At 36.7% G+C, this 19767-nt stretch overlaps 1 protein-coding gene across 4 annotated transcripts in view; it reads right to left on the reverse strand.

Moving 5' to 3' along the window:
* LOC309624288 (uncharacterized protein C5orf34 homolog) overlaps positions 1 to 19767 on the reverse strand; it is a 38575-nt gene that overhangs the window by 10405 nt on the left and 8403 nt on the right. For 3 of the 4 annotated variants that reach the window (XM_082382305.1, XM_082382304.1, XM_082382307.1), the window contains exons 2-9: positions 18284 to 18517; positions 18042 to 18131; positions 13414 to 14057; positions 11238 to 11333; positions 7855 to 7978; positions 2256 to 2347; positions 1013 to 1082; positions 184 to 354 (exon numbers count right to left, since the gene is read on the reverse strand). In XM_082382305.1, the coding sequence (XP_082238431.1) occupies positions 184 to 354; positions 1013 to 1082; positions 2256 to 2347; positions 7855 to 7978; positions 11238 to 11333; positions 13414 to 14057; positions 18042 to 18131; positions 18284 to 18478 (1482 nt within the window). In that variant the 5' untranslated portion in view covers positions 18479 to 18517. The remainder of the gene's footprint in view (positions 1 to 183; positions 355 to 1012; positions 1083 to 2255; positions 2348 to 7854; positions 7979 to 11237; positions 11334 to 13413; positions 14058 to 18041; positions 18132 to 18283; positions 18518 to 19767) is intronic. The other variant, XM_082382306.1, reaches the window with a different exon arrangement.

The raw sequence follows: 19767 nt of genomic DNA on the forward strand, positions 1-19767 counted from the left end.
AAAATGACGATTTGTCACACCTTTCTGATTTCTGCTAGGAAATCCAATGAGATCAGTAAAGCCTCTTGACAGATTTTATACTTTAAAAAATAGAGATACTGTGGTACTTCATTTTCTTTGTACTATTTCCACAGATTAAACATAAATAAATAAAAAATAGATTTCAGTCTGAAGTATAATTACCTGTCTCTTTTCAATAAGAGAGCTGAAATTCCAATTCATGGTTAGAGTAATGCCATCTAAAAAGACAGCATGTACTTTGTCATCAGAGTATGCAAGAAATCTTCCCACGTTGGGTATGAACGATTCTCTCAAAAGCAAAGGTAGTATATTGCTATCATTTATCCCAGGTACCTAAAACCAGAAAACAAAAATAGCAGGAAAGAGAGTTATCCACTAATAAGATTGAAATGATTAATGAACACTGAGGCAACTTCAGATTCTCATTCAGAAGTTGAATATTGTAGAATCCTTATGGATGTTTTGACTTTTCCAGAAGTGGCTACCCAAAAGAGTCTATTGTAAGCAGATTAAGTACTAATACCTTTGGAAAGTCACCATTCTGCTGAACCTTACATAGAAAATAGACAAAGATTAGGAACTACAGCAACATATAGGTTTATAATCAAAGCAGTATAGATAAGAAATCAAGGTCTGAGAATCACTTCCTCCAAGTCAGCATTAAAAAAAATTTACTTTTACAGTTATGGAAATAGAATGAATACTGTAATATGTTTCAAAATAACTATGTTTTCACATACTTCAAATCCAATAAATTCCCCTGCCCTCCCCCTCTAAGAAAAAAGAAACAACAAACTATATACAGTAAAAGTATAACATAAAAGCCCAATTTTGCAGTGTTTATCTATTAAATGGATTTTTTAAATAAACCAGTATTAATATTACAAAGACTTTCTCACATGACTTAGATGAAAGTAATTTGAACTTATGCGTATGTATACAAATAATAAAGCAATTAAAAATATCTTGCTTTTAAAATAATTTAAGATACCATTTTCCAGCAGCATATATGATAGTTATGGCTTAAAGAAAGCTTCATCTTGGCACAATGCTGAAGAATTCTGTGAACAAGAAAAATACTACTTAAACATTTGCAAATAATGTCATTTTCCAATTCTAGCAACCCATTCTCACCGCTATACAACATTTTGGGCAAGTAACTCATTTCCACAAAAATATGTTTGGACCTCTTTCTTCCTTAAGCCCCTAGAAGGGAACTACTACTGTTGCTTCCCTTTGTGCTAATCTTACATAGTTAAGGTTATTCCTCTAATTTTTAGCAATGAAATGGAGAGGATTTTCAGAATTTGCTCCTTTTTAAGAAGTGACAGATTCACAGCACCTGAAAGGTTTAGCATAGTCTAAGAGTGGTGGGGATGTGAATCAACTGTCCCTAGAAAATCAAATAACCAGTTCTGCTCCTTCAAATCTACTTTAGAAGTTGCTTAAACATAAGTTTATAAAACAAATAATTTAATTCAACAATCCACTTTCATTCCTCTCAGTGCCACAGACTGATTAATGAATTAAAAAACATAGGAACCAAAGAACCAAACTACAGTTCACCTTCTGTTCATTCTCAGAAATTGTTATTACTCCTAGGATAATAAAGAAGTATGAAAATTCAAATGTATCATCAAATCTTCAACTTGATTCCAAGGAACAATAATGATGCCACACTTACCTAGAGAAAAGGCACTTATTTCCTTCCAGCAGTTGCTTGCCATATGCGGATGTTTCTCCATATTTAACTTCAAATTTCAAAGCCAGAAGTACTTTTTTTTTAATAATAATTGGGTTTTTTGTTGTTGCTGTTGTTGTTGTTTTAATATTTATTTATTTATTTGGCTGTGCCGGGTCTTAGTTGTGGCACACGGGATTTTCGTTGTGGTATGTGGGATCTTTAGCTGCGGCATGCAGGATCTTTTAGTTGTGGCATGTGAACTCTTAGTTGCAACACGTGGGATCTAGTTCCCTGACCAGGGGTCGAACCGGGGCCCCCCTGCATTGGGAGCATGGTAGCCACTGGACCACCAGGGAAGTGCCAAGAAGTACTCTTATAATGACATTGTGATCACTTTATTTTATAAATGATGAGACCAGAAAAGTTGACAGATTTTACGAAAGACATTTCCACTGTACCTACCAATTCTTAATCTTATCCTAACCACTAGAAAATGTATCAAGTTTCTCAGACACATAACACTTGATTCAGTTGAACGTGAAGCACTTACCTGGTTGCCTGTTTAATTAGAGAACAAACAGAAAATGGACTTCCTGGTCTATCTGGAGGAAGGTTATTTACTGAATAAGTTTTCTCTTCTCTCTGAAAATTAGTTTAAAATTTTAAAAAAGATTCAATAATAAATTTTGGCCATTATTACTTAGCTATTTTTTTTCCTTAAAGTATGTATTTATACAGTGAAAAGGCAAGCAGTTATTTTAAGTTAATCAACAGCCCATAAAAGGTAACTTTAAAAGGTATCTTATGATGCTTTTCCATTTTCCCTTTTTTTTTTAAAGTCTAGAATTCCTCCTATCAAAAGTTATCCTACTCAAAAATTACATTCTAATAGCCTATAACTTACTGCTCAATTTAAATCTTGCCTGTATTCAAATTAACAAACTAATTTCCCTGTGCATTAACAGGAAACCTACCATAAGCCCCTTTTTCCCTTTAGACAGAAAAAAAAAAAGAAGGCGGCGGCGGCTAAATAGGCTTAAAAAACTGTTTTAATTACTATTTTAATTGAATGACTATATCATTTTGTTATATTTTATTAATGGAAGAACAATTGCTAGTTTGTGTAAGACAATATTATTATTTACAAGCTCAACTTCTTGAATTAGAAAAAAATGTTGTTTTGTTATTCCCTCTGAATTTCCTCTTTCTCAGACTCTTTCATGCTAGTGTTTACCAGGACTCTGTCTCAAGCCTTCTCTTCTGATTTCCCGGTTTCTTCTTGGGTAATCCCAGGAGGGTCCAAAACTGTGTTCATAATAAATATCACAACAGCAACAACTAACATTTATTAAACAGATGATACTATGTGCTAGGTGCTACACTATGTAGTTTACAAAGGATTATCTCATTTACTCCTCAAAATAATCCTGAGAGATATGAACTATTAATGTCTATTTTTTAGATAAGGAAACTGAGGCTTGAGGGCTAAGTAGTAGTAGAGGTCTGAACTGAACCACAAGAGAGTGTTGCCCATACTCTACCATCAGTGAGAGAAGATAAGCTTCAAAGTCGGAGCTGGATTCAAATCACAGGTGTGCCTCTTACTACTATAATGATGGGCAGGTTATACAAACTTGTGTTAAGTCTCAGTGCCTACAACCTATGAAATGGGGATACTACCTACCATCCAGATTGTCCCGAGGATTAATGAAATAATACATATATAAAGCAACTGGGACAGAATTTAGTCTATAGTATGGTACTCAAAAAATAGTCTCTCCTCTTTTATCCTGGACTGTAGACTTGAATATCTAAATCTCCACCGGGTATCACAAAGACATTTCAACTTCAACAATGTCAAAATGAAATGACCTTCCCTTCAAAGTCTGCATTTTTTTTCCCTCTCTCCTACTTCATATTTACCTCTGATATGTCAATCCTTACATGTTATTCCCTCTTCCTAGAACTCAGCTCCCTCCCTCCATCACCTCCCTTTGTGTGGCTAACTCCTACTTTTCCTTCAGCATCAGGGAAGCCATTAAGGAGGTCCCATACGCTAGGTGAAATCCCCTAGTTATGTCTACAAGCACAGAAAACCTCTATTCCTGCTTCTTGGTTTCCATTACAATTTCAATTTAATGTTTTATACTTAATGTTGGTCTTCTCTGCTAGAATGGAGCTTCGTGAAGGTAGGGGCTGAATCTGTTTTGCTGACCTCTGTATCCTCAGCATTTATTAGCACAGTGGGCTAAGTCACATGGTAGGCACTCAAAATATCGCACCTTAATTATTTATGTCTTTCTCTATTGGATACTGAGTCCCTCGAAGGTTCTTGTCTTTTTCCACTGCCCTAATTTCATCAATTCTAAAATGCTTATTTTTCACAATTTAACCTCTCTGAAATAAAGATGCATCTTACAATTAAGAGTTTCTTTCAATTACTATCAGGCAGATGGGATGGAACTATAATAGAATTTAAATCTTTTATGGAAATCTCTTGGTAAGATCAAAAAATGCCATCATCAATACACTTCAGGTTTAAAAAATTTTTGGTTTAATCCAGTGCCTGGTACCACCACTCACTGATTAATTCAATAACTTGGCATCATTTTCAACTCCTTCCTCATCCCCAATATCCCATCAGTCATTAGTTCTGTCTCCTTAATATTTCTTGGGTCCATTCTTATCTTTCCATTCTCATTACCACTGCCTGGCCCTCACACTTACTTCTCTGCACTACTATACATGTCTTCTAACTGGTTCTACAGCTTGAAGTGCCACTGCTTCCCCATCTCAGTTCATCTTCCTCTGAGAAGACCTAACAAAAATATGTCACTTCCCTACTTCAATCCTTCAGTGGCTCTCCAAAAGCAATAGGGTTTCTCATGCTCCATTAATGAACTGGCTCAACTTGGTGGTCTAATCTCTTCTCTGGACATTTCCCCCACCATTCTACCTCTGTTTTAGTCTACTACAGCCTACCACAGCATTTTCATTTCCTTCAACATTCCATACTGGCCCCAGACTCTTGCCTCCAGTTAGATGACATTTATCTACCGTTCTATGCACTAGCAAAAGAGTGTGTTGAACAAGACAAGGCTTACCTCTAGGTGGGTTAGTTAGTAAACAAACATTGATCAATATGAAAATGTCACAAAGTACTAAATGCCAAGAAGAAAAAAGAGGGTACCTTGATAGGGAGTGTCATGGGTAGCTTCTTTAATGTGGACAGTCAGGAAAAGCTTCCTTGAAGAGGTGACATTTAAATAGAAATTCTAATGACAAGAGGCCAGCCATGCAAAGAGTTGAGCAAGAACAGTGTTCCCTTAGCTATATGCTCCTCTAACATCCATCCCTCTTTTGCATAACTCCTCCTGCCATGTCTTCCTCCAGAAGGCTTTCCTGGAGCCTCCCAAACAGAGTCAGGTACCCTTCCTTATGTGGACCCAAAGCACCAAGTGTTTATCTCTATGGAAGCACTTACACTGTCGGTCCCTGTCAATCTTTCCTCTTTAAATTTTTAACTATACAAGCAATGATACATTACTACATTTTGGCGGGGTGGGGGAAGAGTTCAAAAATATAAGATTTCAGTCCCTCCCGGCTCTTCCTCCCTCACAAAATCCCAGATTCCTCCCCAAAAGTAACCACTTCAGTTTAGTTTTTATCTGCCCAGATCTTTCCCTGTGCATTTACACATGTATTATATACAGTAATATAATTGGGTTTGGGGTTTGTTTTTTGTTCTTTACACAGAAGATATCATTGTACATCTTCTCATGCAACTTTTTTTTCACTCAACAGCATTTTGGAGATCTTTCAATATCTGTCTTTCTATGCGTCTACATCTTCCTCATTCTTTTAAACTGCTTCCAGCATTCCCACGACCTGATCACCATAGCTTATTTCACCATTTTCTACTGATGAACATTTAGATTGCTTCCAGTTTTTCGCTACTACAAACAAGACCACAGTCCACATCCTTGGCCATGCTTCTTTGTATATATGTGCTCATATTTTTCTAGGATAGATACCTTAGAAGCAGAATTTCTAGCCAATTTTACTTGATATTATCAAGTTGGCCTTCATGAAGGCTGAATCAATTTACACTCCAATCAACACTATGAAAGCACCCCTTTTCCCCATACCCTTGCTGGCAGTAGATATTATCAACCTTTTGACAATTTGATGAGTGAAAAATATTATATCACTGTTATTTTAATTTGCATTTCTTTGATGCAAGTAGTAAAGTTGAACATGTTTTCAAATACTATGGGTTACATGGCATAATCATTCTTATCCTTTGCTCATTTTTCTATTAGGTATTTTTTTGGTCTTTTTATTAATGATTTATAGTGTACAATATTTTCTTCCAGGCCTTTGTCTTTTTTACTTTATCTAATTTAACAAAAGTTAAATATTTAAAATTTAACATACATTTAAAAATTTCAAGCTGATCAAACTTTTCTTTATGCCTTCTAGTTTTTTGTATTGTACTTAAGAAGGCCTTCCCTATCACAAGATTATAAACACTGTCCTTCTACTTTCTTTTAATAAATATAAAGTTTGGTTTCTTACATTTAGCCCTTTAATCCACCTGGAATTTATTTTGGAATATGGGTTAAAGTAAGGAGCAAACAATTTTACTCCCAAAAGAAAGCCAATTGTTTCTAAATCTTTTCACTCAAGTAGACAGAGGAGAATGAATGTGTTGCTCACTGGGGTCTGAGTGTGTAAAGCCCAAGGCAGTCCACCACAAAGGCACAACTAACTTGCCTGGAAGTTTTGTTTTATCTCCAAAGCACATGTGATATGTTTGCTTCAGTATAAAAATTATCACCCCCTCCCCATGACACCTTTGAGTAAAACTGAAGCTCCAGGAAGATGTTCTGTATTTGCCTTGTAGTTTTTTGAACTCTCGATACATAGCAGTCAGTAGTGTGGATGTATATGCATACCCACTCTATTTGCCTGTTTACTGAATCACCTCATGCACTACACGTGTGCGTGCACACACACACACATACACACACACACACACACACACACACATACACACACACACTACTGGTCATGCTTTCATCTCATTTGCCTGTTTGCCTGACTGACTACTAGACTGTGAACTCTTGACTGCAAGAACGCTTCATCTTTACTTCAGTGCTTAATAGAGTGCCTGCCTACGAATGTTCAATTAATATTTATTGAATAAATACTTTCCTACAAATAGACTTCAACAGGGAATCTGCTCTAATATATACTAAAATATTTATGAATAAAATGATACTTGGGATTTACTTAAAAATAAATAGGGAGTGGAGGGGGCAGTGGGAAGTATAGATGGAACAAGCTGGGTAATGGGTACATGAAGGTCTGTTACGCTTGTATTTCTGCTTTTACATATGTTTGAAATTTTCCCTAGTGAAAAAAAATCTGCTCTAGTTTTAAGTCTTCTCCCTAGCAACCCTGATAATCTTATCACTCAAATACTCTGTAATAGAGAAAGAAAACGTATTATGTTCCATCCTGCGAAGCAAAGCTGTGTGATACTATAGTAATCCCTATAAAAGGGTGGATTTCAAGTGTCAGACTGGGAACAAGCAAATTTGGACTATTAACAAAATTTCCACATGATTACATTTTGGTCTGATATATTAAATAGATCATGTTATGTTTCACTGTTTTCAACAACAGAACGATCCTGTTCAATGTTCTAATTGTATATGAAGATTTAGGAGTTAAGTTAAAAGGTATTTTAAATATGCAAGCAATTGTATGTGGGGAGAACAGAATGTGCTTTTTAATATGCAAATATTAATTCAAAGAAGTATACTGATTCAAAATTATATTGCTGGTTTCAGTGTTTCCTATTGATAAATTCTATGACAGAAGAAATTTAATTTCTGATTTAAACACAAACTGCTTAGGCAAATGGATGACAGAATACTGGATGAGAATACAGCAAAAATAAGGCGGTTAGTAATTACTGTGCCAATGCTGGCAGTAAGATTATATTAATTCTCTAGACTAAGAAGTAGTAGCAAGAAATTTTATAAAAGATCAAATTTCCCATATATATATATATTCAGAATTATTTAGAAACAGCTATGTACCAAAAATCTTCTTGAGCTGAGACCTCATTGTCAACTTACCTTTTCTGATCCTTCTTGAATGGAATAATATATAAAATAGTTTCCCAAATAAGCTCCTTCTGATTTGAAAACAGATCCATCTCCAGGATAAACCTCTATTGAGTTCATATTTTTGTGGGTAAGTCTAAGGAAAAGAAATAATCATTAAAAAAATATTTTTCTCATTGAGATTAACATATAGATGATGGCAATCATATTAAAAATAAAGGTAGTATGAGGGGTTTTTTTGCCTATCTAAAAAAAATGGATAATTTCATACTCTGCACATCAGCCAGCTAAATTAATTTTTTTGCAAAAAATAAACAGAACACCCAGAATTGGTTAATGTATCTATTTCAACTAAGCTCAACTTCTAGAAGTCAGGCATCTTGTCTTATCATCCTGGTATCCTACTGCCACTCACAGTGGCTGGTACATTATAGTCATCAAAGCAATGCCCACTGCATAGGAGTTAAATATGACAACTCCAGAACCTAAAAATAATATTATTCTGTAAAAATGAAACTAGTAGAATCAATACCTGATGGATGAGGTTAGCCATGTGTAAAAGGAGCCACCCCTAAGAGAAGGTGACTGTACCTGGAGCAGCCAGGTACAATCAAGGTATTGGGTATATAATTAAAAAAACTTAAGCCAAGTCAATTTTATTGAAACATATATGAAGAACATATTGTCAGAAGGGGGTGGGTTTAGGTCTCATTTGTTTATTTTTGTTTTTATTTCCATTACTCTAGGAGACAGATCCAAAAAGATATTGCTGCAAGTTATCTTTTGAACACTCTTTGGAGTGTTCTGCCTATATTTTCCTCTAGGAGTTTTGTGGTTTCCAGTCTTACATTTAAGTCTTTAATCCATTTTGAGTTTATTTTTGTATATGGTGTTAGAGAATGTTCTAATTTCATTCTTTTACATGTAGCTGTCCAGTTTTCCCAGCACCACTTATTGAAGAGACTGTCTTTTCTCCATTGTATAGTCTTGCCTCCTTTGTCATAGATTAATTGACCAGAGGTGCGTGGATTTATTTCTGGGCTTTCTATCCTGTTCCAATGATCTATATGTCTGTTTTTGTGCCAGTACCATACTGCTTCGATTACTATAGCTTTGTAGTATAGTCTGAAGTCAGGAAGCCTGATTCTTCCAGCTCCATTTTTCTTTCTCAAGATTACTTTGGCTATTTTGGGTCTTTTGTGTCTCCATACAAATTTTAAGATTTTTTTGTTCAAGTTCTGTGAAAAATGCCATTGGTAATTTGATAGGGGTTGCACTGAATCTGAAGATTGCCTTGGGTAGTATAGTCATTTTAACAATGTTGTTTCCAGTCCAAGAACACAGTATATCTTTCCATCTGTTTGTGTCGTCTTCAATTTCTTTCATCAGTGTCTTACATTTTTCGGAGTACAGGTCTTTTGTCTCCTTAGGTAGGGTTATTCCTAGGTATTTTATTCTTTTTGATTTGATGGCAAATGGAATTGTTTCTTTAATTTCTCTAAATTTCTCTAAACCTAATTAAACTTAAAAGCTTTTGCACAGCAAAGGAAAGCATAAACAAAACGAAAAGGCAACCTATGGACTGGGAGAATATATCTGCAAACGATGCTACCGACCAGGTATTAATTTCCAAAATATATAAATAGCTCACACAGCTCAATATCAAAAAAACAAACAACCCAATTAAAAAATGGGCAGAAGATCTAAATAGACACTTCTCCAAAGAAAGCATGCAGATGGCCAACAGGCACATGAAAAAATGCTCAACATTGCTAATTATTAGAGAAATGCAAATCAAAACTACAATGAGGTATCACCTTATACCAGTCAGAATGGCCATCATCAAAAAGATCACAAATAACAAATGTTGGTGAGGATGTGGAGAAAAGGGAACCCTCCTACACTGTTGGTGGGAATGTAAATTGGTGTAGCCACTATGGAGAAGAGTATGGAGGTTCCTTAAAAAACTAAAAATAGAGTTACCATATGATCTAGCAATCCCACTACTGGGTACATATCCAGAAAAGACGAAAACTCTAATTTGAAAAAATACATGCACCCCAATGTTCATAGCAGCACTATTTACAATAGCCAAGATACAGAAGCAACCTAAATGTCCACTGACAGATGAATGGATAAAGAAGATGTGGTATAATATACAATGGAATACCACTTGGCCTTAAAAAAGAATGAAATAATGCCATTTGCAGCAACATGGATGGACCCAGAGATTATCATACTAAGTGAAGTAAGCCAGACAGAGAAAGACAAATATCATATGATATCACTTACATGTGGAATCTTAAAAAAAAAAAAAAAAAAAGATACAAATGAACTTATTTGTAAAACAGAAATAGACCCACAGACATAGAAAACAAACTTGTGGTTACCAAAGGGGAAAAGGGCAGGAGGGATAAATTGGGAGTTTGGGATTAACATATACACACTACTATATATAAAATAGATAACCAATAGGGACCTACTTTATAGCACAGAGAACTATACTCAATATTTTGTAATAATCTCTAAGGGAAAAGAATCTGAAAAAGAATATATGTATATATACACACACACACATACATATATATACACACACACATACATATGTATAACTGAATCACTTTGCTGTACACCTGAAACTAACACAACATTGTACATCAACTATACTTCAATAAAACAATTTTTTTAATAAAAGTAAAAAATAAAAACAAACAACAAAAAAGAGAAAGGGGTGGTTTTCATGCAGGAAAAGGAGACCCCAAAGAACAAAAATTTCACAAATTTCTTCTAGCATTATTTACAGAAGTGAAACTCTGATTCTAGCCAACACTAGTATTCCAGTCACTAGAGAGGTGTACTTCGTGGTAGAAGAGGGATAATTCAATAGAATAGTTCAGACACAGAGGAGACATTCAGTGAATATCTGTGGCATGAATGGTGGCTGAAATCTCTCCTAGGCTAGCTAACTTCTCCTCTAATTCCATGCTCAACAGGCATCCTTCTGATGTGACTGATTCAGATGACTAGATCCCCTATTGCTTGGAAGCGGTATCCTAAATAACTGGCAAAATATTTCATTCACAAGCAAAACTAATCCCTCATTGGCTTTGGAGTTGTCACAAAAATCTTGTGAATATGGTTAATGTGAATTAGTCACAAGACATCTATGTGCACTAATAAAATTATTAATTAAATTTTATTTAGTTTTAATTAAAGTTAAATTTAATTTTAATTAAATTTTATTAGTACACATGAGATCTGTAAAACTCAAGGCCAAACATAGGAGAATGGTGGCTGCGGCAAAACTGTCCTCAGGGGAGAGTCTATCCACAAGGCTAGTCCTATACCCTCCGTGACATTGCTAAATAGCTCCAAATGCAACACAAGTGCCTTACCTATAGGTAATACCCTTGTACCAAACCACTTTCACTAGTTCAGGATAGGAATATTCTTCTTCACCGAACTGTGAAAGTGAATCACAATAATGCCACCTGTGAAGGACAAAATACAAGCTATTAATTCTGGTTGCCTAACATAATTACCTTTAGAAGTGAACAGAACAGTGCTACTGTAGTAAGATTTATTTCTTGCTTAAGTACTAGATCAAAGAAAAGTAGAAATTAATATGAAAGTGCATTAATGAAATTTAAAACTACAGTTGACCCTTGAACAACATGGGGGTTGGGGGCACTAACCCCAGTGCAGTAGAAAACCAAGTACTGTTATCTCTGCCTCAAAAACAAAGGAGTTTATAAATGACTCACCCAAGGGCAGGAAGCTGAAACAGTTTGGATAAAATCAGGACTCAAACCCTAGTTCTGTTGATTCCCTAAATTGTGATCTCTAATCGAACACAAACTTTCCCCCCACACTTAGTTCATTTAAAGATCTGAAAAATAAAAATACAGGCACTATATTTATTGAAAAAAACCTGTGTATAAGTGGACCCACACAGTTCAAATCCGTGTTGTCCAAGAGTCAACTGTAATCTTATTTTTCCATGTATTTTTAATAATCTCATTATTGAACCTCAGCATAAATACATAAATTAAGTTTCACTAACCTTTAAAATTTAGGATTCAAACAATAAATATTTACTGAAATAGCTATGGTGAGCCAGGCACTGTGCAATACACACTATGGATATGACACCCAAGAAAGCAAACATGGTCCCTGCCCTCATTGGAGATTCTATCTAGCAGGGACATAAAGTAGTAGATACTGAACATAAAGAAAAGAGAATTACTGTATGCGATGGGATTGTATAGAGCCTAATCCAATCTAGGCACTTCAGAATAATGACCCTAAGGAAGATAGGCTTATTTATGCTAAGACCTGGAAATGAGCATAAGTTAGCGAGCTGAGAGAGATAAAGGGAGTGTTCCTGGCATGGAAAGAGTAGGTGCCATGGTAAAAGAAAGCTTGGGCAAGAATTCTAGGGACCGCAAGAAGTCCAGTTTAGCAAGAGTAGAGAAAGCAAGGGCAACAGTGGTGAGGATTACAGACCCACGAAGAGACCAGATAACAGAAGGCCTGTTAAGCCATGCCGAAGGATAATGGATTTCAACCAAGGCCAGTGGCAAGTTACTGAAAACCTGTTAATTTAGAAGCATAAATCTCTTTTGATGTGTACTTATAATACTGGAATTCCCAATTCTAACTACATAATCATGACAAGGCAAAAAATCATTCCCATTTTTTGTTTCCAATAACAAATATGTACTCAGAAGACTACCTGGGATCATATCCCAATTCTACAAGCACTAGGTGTGAGACTGTGCTTGGGTTATTTAACATTTCTGTGTCTCAAGTTCCTCTACCAAATGGGGTTGATAACAGTATTTACCTCATGGGGTTACTGTGAGGACAAAATAGGTAAGTATAACCATGACTGGCACAAAGTAAGTGCTCTGTGTTAGCTATTATCATTATTACTACACTACTTATACAGAGTTCATGTTACAAATCTATAACCATTAGGCTATTCATTCCTTAGTGAAGGTAAAAGGTTTGTACCTAGCAATCCAGAAGCCTCTCATGTTTATCCCTTTTGAAGATGGACATATTTACAGTCAGTTAACCAAAGACAAGGGTGTCCTCTGAGGCTATGTATGAAAGAAAGAACCCATGATCACACACTTGTCAGGTCCATGCTCCAGCAACAGAACTAGTAGGTTCCACTGAGCAGCAGCGCATGCTTCCCAGGGCTCGCTCCCACCGAGCTCTGTGCCATCACTTACCACACTTCAGTAATCTTTTCAGTGATAGTGACCCTTACTAGACTCTAAGCTCCTAGAAAGCAGGGACTCTTAATCATCTCTACAGTCTCCATGCTTAACAAAGTACCTAGTGTAGTCAGCCTTCCACCAACATCCAATGCATGGATGTAAAGTAAGAAATATAAGCAACACATTAGCCGGGGACATTATTTACTATCCGTTACAAGCAAAGTTTTAGATCAACTGAACTTTCCTTATGAATGGTATCAGATGATTCAGAAAGAAAAATAATCCTTAGGTAAGGTCTGGTTCTGACAAAAGCATTAGGACAAATAAGTCATTCTTCCATTACCTGTGCAGGTGTGGGACACGACAGCTTAGTAACAGGGCCCTGGGAAGAACAGAAACTTCTTTTCCTCTTTCCTCAGAAATGTCAGAAGTTAAAATTCTCTTCTGGGTGATATCTGCATCAGTTCCAGACATATTGCTGATTTTATTATGAAAACAAAGTGCTAAAGACAAAGGATATTTCCATTCCTCCGGACAGGAGGCCACAGACCAGCACTGCTTTACCCACGTGTATACACACGTGTCTTTTGTCCCAGGTGAAGACAGCGCCTCCCTCCCTTCAGTTCCATTTACACAACTCTTCTCTAAAGGTTCTTTGGATTTCGTGATCTGATAATAAAGTTCATTTTCTTTATTCTTCTGTCTCTGTCCTGATAAACTTCCATATGTACAGATTTTGCCAGCGTTTTCAACTAGTTTGTCCTTTTTGGCTTTATTATTTTTTTCTGACAGTACTATAGATGAGTCTGGCTTCTGGCTTACTTTACACAAAAAATGTACTGTAAATTCATGCTGAGATTTGGGCAGGCAAAGGTATGCGTGACCATCTAAAGATGATATCTTCACGGTGCCACTCTGCATACATATCATGCCATCATCCGTATCAAGACAGGGCCATCTCACTTCTGAGATGTCAGTGAAGATACGCTGAGTTGAGGGGAGAAAAAGGGATGGTATTTTCTGTTAACAGTCCAATTTTTCCATACATTTGATACTTACATATTATGTAAGAAACCTCTTAAAGTTTTGTGTTCTACTACCTAGAAAGAATGAAAAATGTCAGCCTATATATGGTTTTCCAGAGAACATTTGATATTGTTAAGATTATTTCTTAGAAAGTAGACATAAAACACACACACACACACACACACACATACACTCTCTGACAAAAAGGACAGAAAAGAAGAAAAAGAAAAATCATCTTGGTTATATTTAATGTTAAACGTATTTTGATTTAAAGTGTACAATGAATCAGAGATAAATAGATTTGCAGCCCCTCCCAAAAAGTCTATTCTGAAAAAGAATATAAATGAGGGAAGACCAGCACTGCTGTATGAAAAGCAATCATAACTTAAATGGTATGGAACCAGCATAAAAATCACTGACAGAACAATTTAGAGAACACAGAAACAGACTCAACCATATCTCAAAATGTTACATATGATAACATAAGTTTTTCAAAACAAGGGGGGGAAGGGAGATTACATATTTAATAAATGGTACTGAAATTATTGAACAGCATTTGGGAAATGCTATCTCAAAGGATTATCACATGGACTAAATAGGATAACATGTATAAGGTACTCGTCCTACATAGCACCAGGTACAGCACACACTAAAATAAATTCCGGGTGCCTTAAAGGGTAACATTTAAAAAAATCGAATTACTCAAAGGTAAACTGATCTGGACCAATAGCAAACAGATTCATAACAGGTAACAGTGCCTGTTGCATCTTTTCATATAAGATAAAAACGGTAAGTGTCACATAACAGTCTTTTAATCAGTTAAGCTTGCCAAATTACACATTTCACCTTCCATTTATATAAAACCGTAGATTTACGAAAACTACTGTCAAGAAAGCCTCGTAAATTTACAGTGCTATCTATGTGTACAGATGTTAGTGTGCTAAAATTAAGGGCAGTATTCATGCCATTTGCAGCAACATGGATACAACTAGAGATTACTGCACTAAATGAAGTAAGTCAGAAAGGCAAAGACAAATACCATATGATATCACATATATGTGGAATCTAAAATGTGGCACAGGGCTTCCCAGGTGGCGCAGTGGTTAAGAGTCCGCCTGCCAATGCAGGGGACACAGGTTCGAGCCCTGATCTGGAAAGATCCCACATGCCACGGAGCAACCAAGCCCGTGCACCACAACTACTGAAGCTTGCGCGCCTAGGGCCTGTGCTCCGCAACAAGAGAAGCCACCGCAATGAGAAGCCCGTGCACCACAACGAAGAGTAGCCCCTGCTCACCGCAACTAGAGAAAGCCCACACGCAGCAATGAAGACCCAACGCAGCCAAAAATAAAACAAATAAATAAATAAATATAAATAAATAAAATGTGGCACAAATGAACCTATCTACAAAACAGAAACAGACTCACAGACATAGAGATCAGACTTGTGGTTGCCAAGGGGGTGGAGGGGGGAAGGGAGAGGGATGGACTGGGAGTTTGGGGTTGGTAGATGCAAACTATTACATTTAAAATGGATAAACAACAAGGTCTACTGTATAGCACAGGGAACTATAGCCAGTCTCTTGGGATAAACCGTAATGGAAAAGAATATTAAAAAAAAGAATGTCTATATGTGTATAACTGAGTCACTTTGCTGTAGAGCAGATTGGCACGACATTGTAAATCAACTATACTTCAATTAAAAAAATTATTAAAAAAAAGGGCAGTATTCATTGATGGCAAAGCTGCTTTATAAGGATGGTCAGTTCAGACAATTCTTTTTTCTAGAATTAGACTACCTAATGATCCTACTGCAGCATCAACAGCAAGTTACATAGTTTCAATGAATAATTACTCAAAAGATACAGTGGATGGACTTCCTTGGTGGCGCAGTGGTTAAGAATCCACCTGCCAATGCAGGGGACACAGGTTTGATCCCTGGTCCGGGAAGATCCCACATGCCATGGAGCAACTAAGCCCGTGCGCCACAACTACTGAAGCCCGTGCACCACAACTATTGTGCGCCACAACTACTGAAGCCCGCATGCTCTAGAGACCATGCACTGCAAATACTGAGGCCATACGCCGCAACTACTGAAGCCCACGCGCCTAGAGCCCATGCTCCCCAACAAGAGAAGCCACCACAATGAGAAGCCTGCACACTGCAATGAACAGTAGCCCCCGCTCACCGCAACTAGAGAAAGCCTGTGTGCAGCAACAAACAAAGACCCAATGCAGACGGGAAAAAAAAAAAAAAAAAAGAAATACAATGGAAAAATGGCCTTGTAAACTAAGTCATTAGCTTACAATTTTTCTTGACTCCTTTGCCATGAGACAACACAACAGAAAATTACTCAGTAAGCAGGCAAGCATCATGACTGTAGCAGAAAGTGATTAAGAGACACAGTCTTCAGAGTCAGATAGACTGGGTTCAGATCCTGACTTTGCCACTTAGAAAATTTTCATGGACAAATTAGGTAAACTCTCTGAGATTTAGTTCCCTCACCTGTAAAAAGGGGTTTGGTAGGTAACCAATACACCTGATTTTGATTGTTTGGACATCCATTTTGATCAGCAGGTACCCATGCCATACTGGTGTTATTAAATATTTTTAATACTATTCCTAGTTCTTGGCACATAGTAAACCCTCAAGAAATGATGGTCATTATTACTCCTAAAAGTTCAAAATAGAATAAAAGAATAAAATGTGTATACCCATAAGTAATTACACATCTCTACTACACATTAACAAATAACTACACATAAGCTACTTAAAATGGCCACAAAGTTTGTTAATTTTGACACCTCTGAGAATCAAAAAGTCACCAATCTGTAAAGTTCTGAGTATAATCCTCTGCTACAAAAAAAAAGGCAGAGAATCATCAAAAAATCTACAAACAATAAATGCTGGAGAGGGTGTGGAGAAAAGGGAACCCTCTTGCACTGTTGGTGGGAATGTAAATTGATACAGCCACTATGGAGAACAGTATGGAGGTTCCACAAAAAACTAAAAATACAACTACCATATGACCCAGCAATCCCACTACTGGGCATATACCCTGAGAAAACCATAATTCAACAAGAGCCATGTACCACAATGTTCATTGCAGCTCTATTTGCAATAGCCAGGACATGGAAGCAACCTAAGTGTCCATCGACAGACGAATGGATAAAGAAGATGTGGCACATATATACAATGGAATATTAGTCAGCCATAAAAAGAAACGAAATTGAGTTATTTGTAGTGGGGTGGATGGACCTAGAGTCGGTCATACAGAGTGAAGTAAGTCAGAAAGAGAGAAACAAATACCGTATGCTAACACATATATATGGAATATATATGGAATCTAATACATATATATGCTAACACATATAAATGGTTCTGAAGAACCTAGGGGCAGGACAGGAATAAAGACGCAGACATAGAGAATGGACTTGAGGACTCAGGGAGGGGGAAGGGTAAGCTGGGACGAAGTGAGAGAGTAACATTGACATATATACACTACCAAATGTAAAATAGATAGCTAGTGGGAAGCAGCCGCATAGCACAGGGAGATCAGCTCGGTGCTTTGCGACCACCTAGAGGGGTGGGATAGGGAGGGTGGGAGGGAGACGGCAAGAGGGAGGGGATATGCGGATATACGTATACATATAGCTTATTCACTTTGTTATACAGCAGAAACTAACACAACATTGTAAAGCAATTATAATCCAATAAAGATGTTAAAGGAAAAAAAAGGCAGAGAGATAAACTATATAACTTCTGTGTCTCAATGTACAAAATATCAAAACACCCTAGTCTGTGAAAATATATAGGTCTATGTGTTCTATAGCAACATGTCTATGCTCAAAGTGTCATGAAGAAAAAGACTAAATATTAAACTACCTGTTTGTAATTACTTGTCCTCAAATATTTGTTTTAAAAATGAAGTTTAAAAAATATTACCTTTTTCCTTTCAGAAGGTATGATGCTTTCAGATAAAAAAGGGCAAGTAGCAAAAGAGTTACGGAAATCTAGGGCTCGCTGTAGCTGCTCCTACAAAAAGAAATACAAAGTAATTTAAAAAAATGATTTGAAAGTCAATTTAGAATGACAGTAATCCGGAATACTAACTACTTTCCATATTCTGGCCACCTCAACAATATTTTAGTATTAAAAAGAGTAGTTTTTGTGTCATCTTTACTTACTCGGTACGTGCTAATAACAAAGTGTGTCCTTTGGCGAATTCTTTCTGGTTGTTGTAAAGGATGTGCTGAAATAGGAGGTGCTTTTTCAAATAAAAATTCAGAGCCACAGGGAGAAAGCTGCAATCTGGAACCATCAACATATTGTACTTGCACTGAGTCATCTTCATAAAGTACTATTTGCACTTCAGCTGCCATTATTGTGACTACGGATAAAATGTCCTTCCAAGGCAAAGGCTGAGGAAATAAGAAATACAGTATCTCCAAATAGTTCTCTTCATGTACAAAAGTTCTATCAAAATAAGTGGATGAACATAAGCAAAACACAAAATTGCCATTGCATTTACTTTTGTTGAATGAAAAGTGATTATCTTGCTATACACGCTTATGTGATCTGAATGCCTTCATTAACCCCAAGGGCTCTACTTCAGTGTGGGAAGATAACTGAGAGGGAGATGGCCCACCAAGTTATAAATGCCCTTATCATTTTAGTAGCTTTACTTCTGAAGTTTAACTTCTGAAAATTGTATGCTCAGTGTCTCATTTCAAATAACAAGCAAATTCCATCTTTGCAAAAAGAATACAGCAAATTATTTGTAGGACATGTAAAAGGCAGGCCAAAAGTAACTATTAGGCCTAAGGGAAAAGAACACCTGGATTCCTGCCCCTAGCCTGGCATTAAGGAAGTAGATCCATGTCACGACTCAGAAAGCTAAGTAACCACCTAGTGTCTTAGATTCATCCTTATTTCACTGAATTCAATTTCCTCTTCTTTACCTCTAAATGTCTCTGTATTTTCACTTACGCTTTCCATATAGGTATGATGGAAGGGGAATGGAGGGCTGGGTTCCAACTCCACCAGCTCATAGCTATAAACCACAGGTTGGTTGGGTTGGTTGTTTCCTTATTTGTAAAATGGGGGTAACAGGATCATTGTGAGGATTAAATGAGACAACACGTATGACAGCGCCAGTAGTGTGAATGTTGCCTTGTAGAAGCTCAGTAAATTTTATGATTCTTTCTAAAACTAACTCCATCCCCTTCTAGGACATCATCTCCTTCTGTTACTCAGGTGATAAAGTTTCACCTGTCAGAAAAAAAAACTTTCCATAGATACCACCTTCCCCAGTTTACCTCTATTGCCTACCAATAAACTTCTCAGGTATAGTATCCACTCAGTGTCAGCTTTCTCTCCCAACAATCTTCGATGAATTGCAATCCAGTTTTCTCCTCCACCTCTCTACTGAAATTGTTTCACAACGGTCACCAGTATCTTCCTATACCCAATGACTTCAGTCTTCACCCTGCTAAACTGGTCAACGTGTGACAATGTTGTCTATCTTCCCTTGCACCAAACTTCCTCTTCCTCTGCCTTTTATTTTAAAAAAAAGGGGGGGTGGGTGCGCCATGGTCCCTCCTCCACCACCCCCTCTATATCTACTGCTCTTTTTAATCATTCCTTTTCTTCACCATTCTCTCAAATCAAG

The sequence above is a fragment of the Balaenoptera borealis genome, assembly GCF_965194805.1.
Source record: "Balaenoptera borealis genome assembly, chromosome: 2".
Lineage (NCBI taxonomy): Eukaryota > Metazoa > Chordata > Mammalia > Artiodactyla > Balaenopteridae > Balaenoptera > Balaenoptera borealis.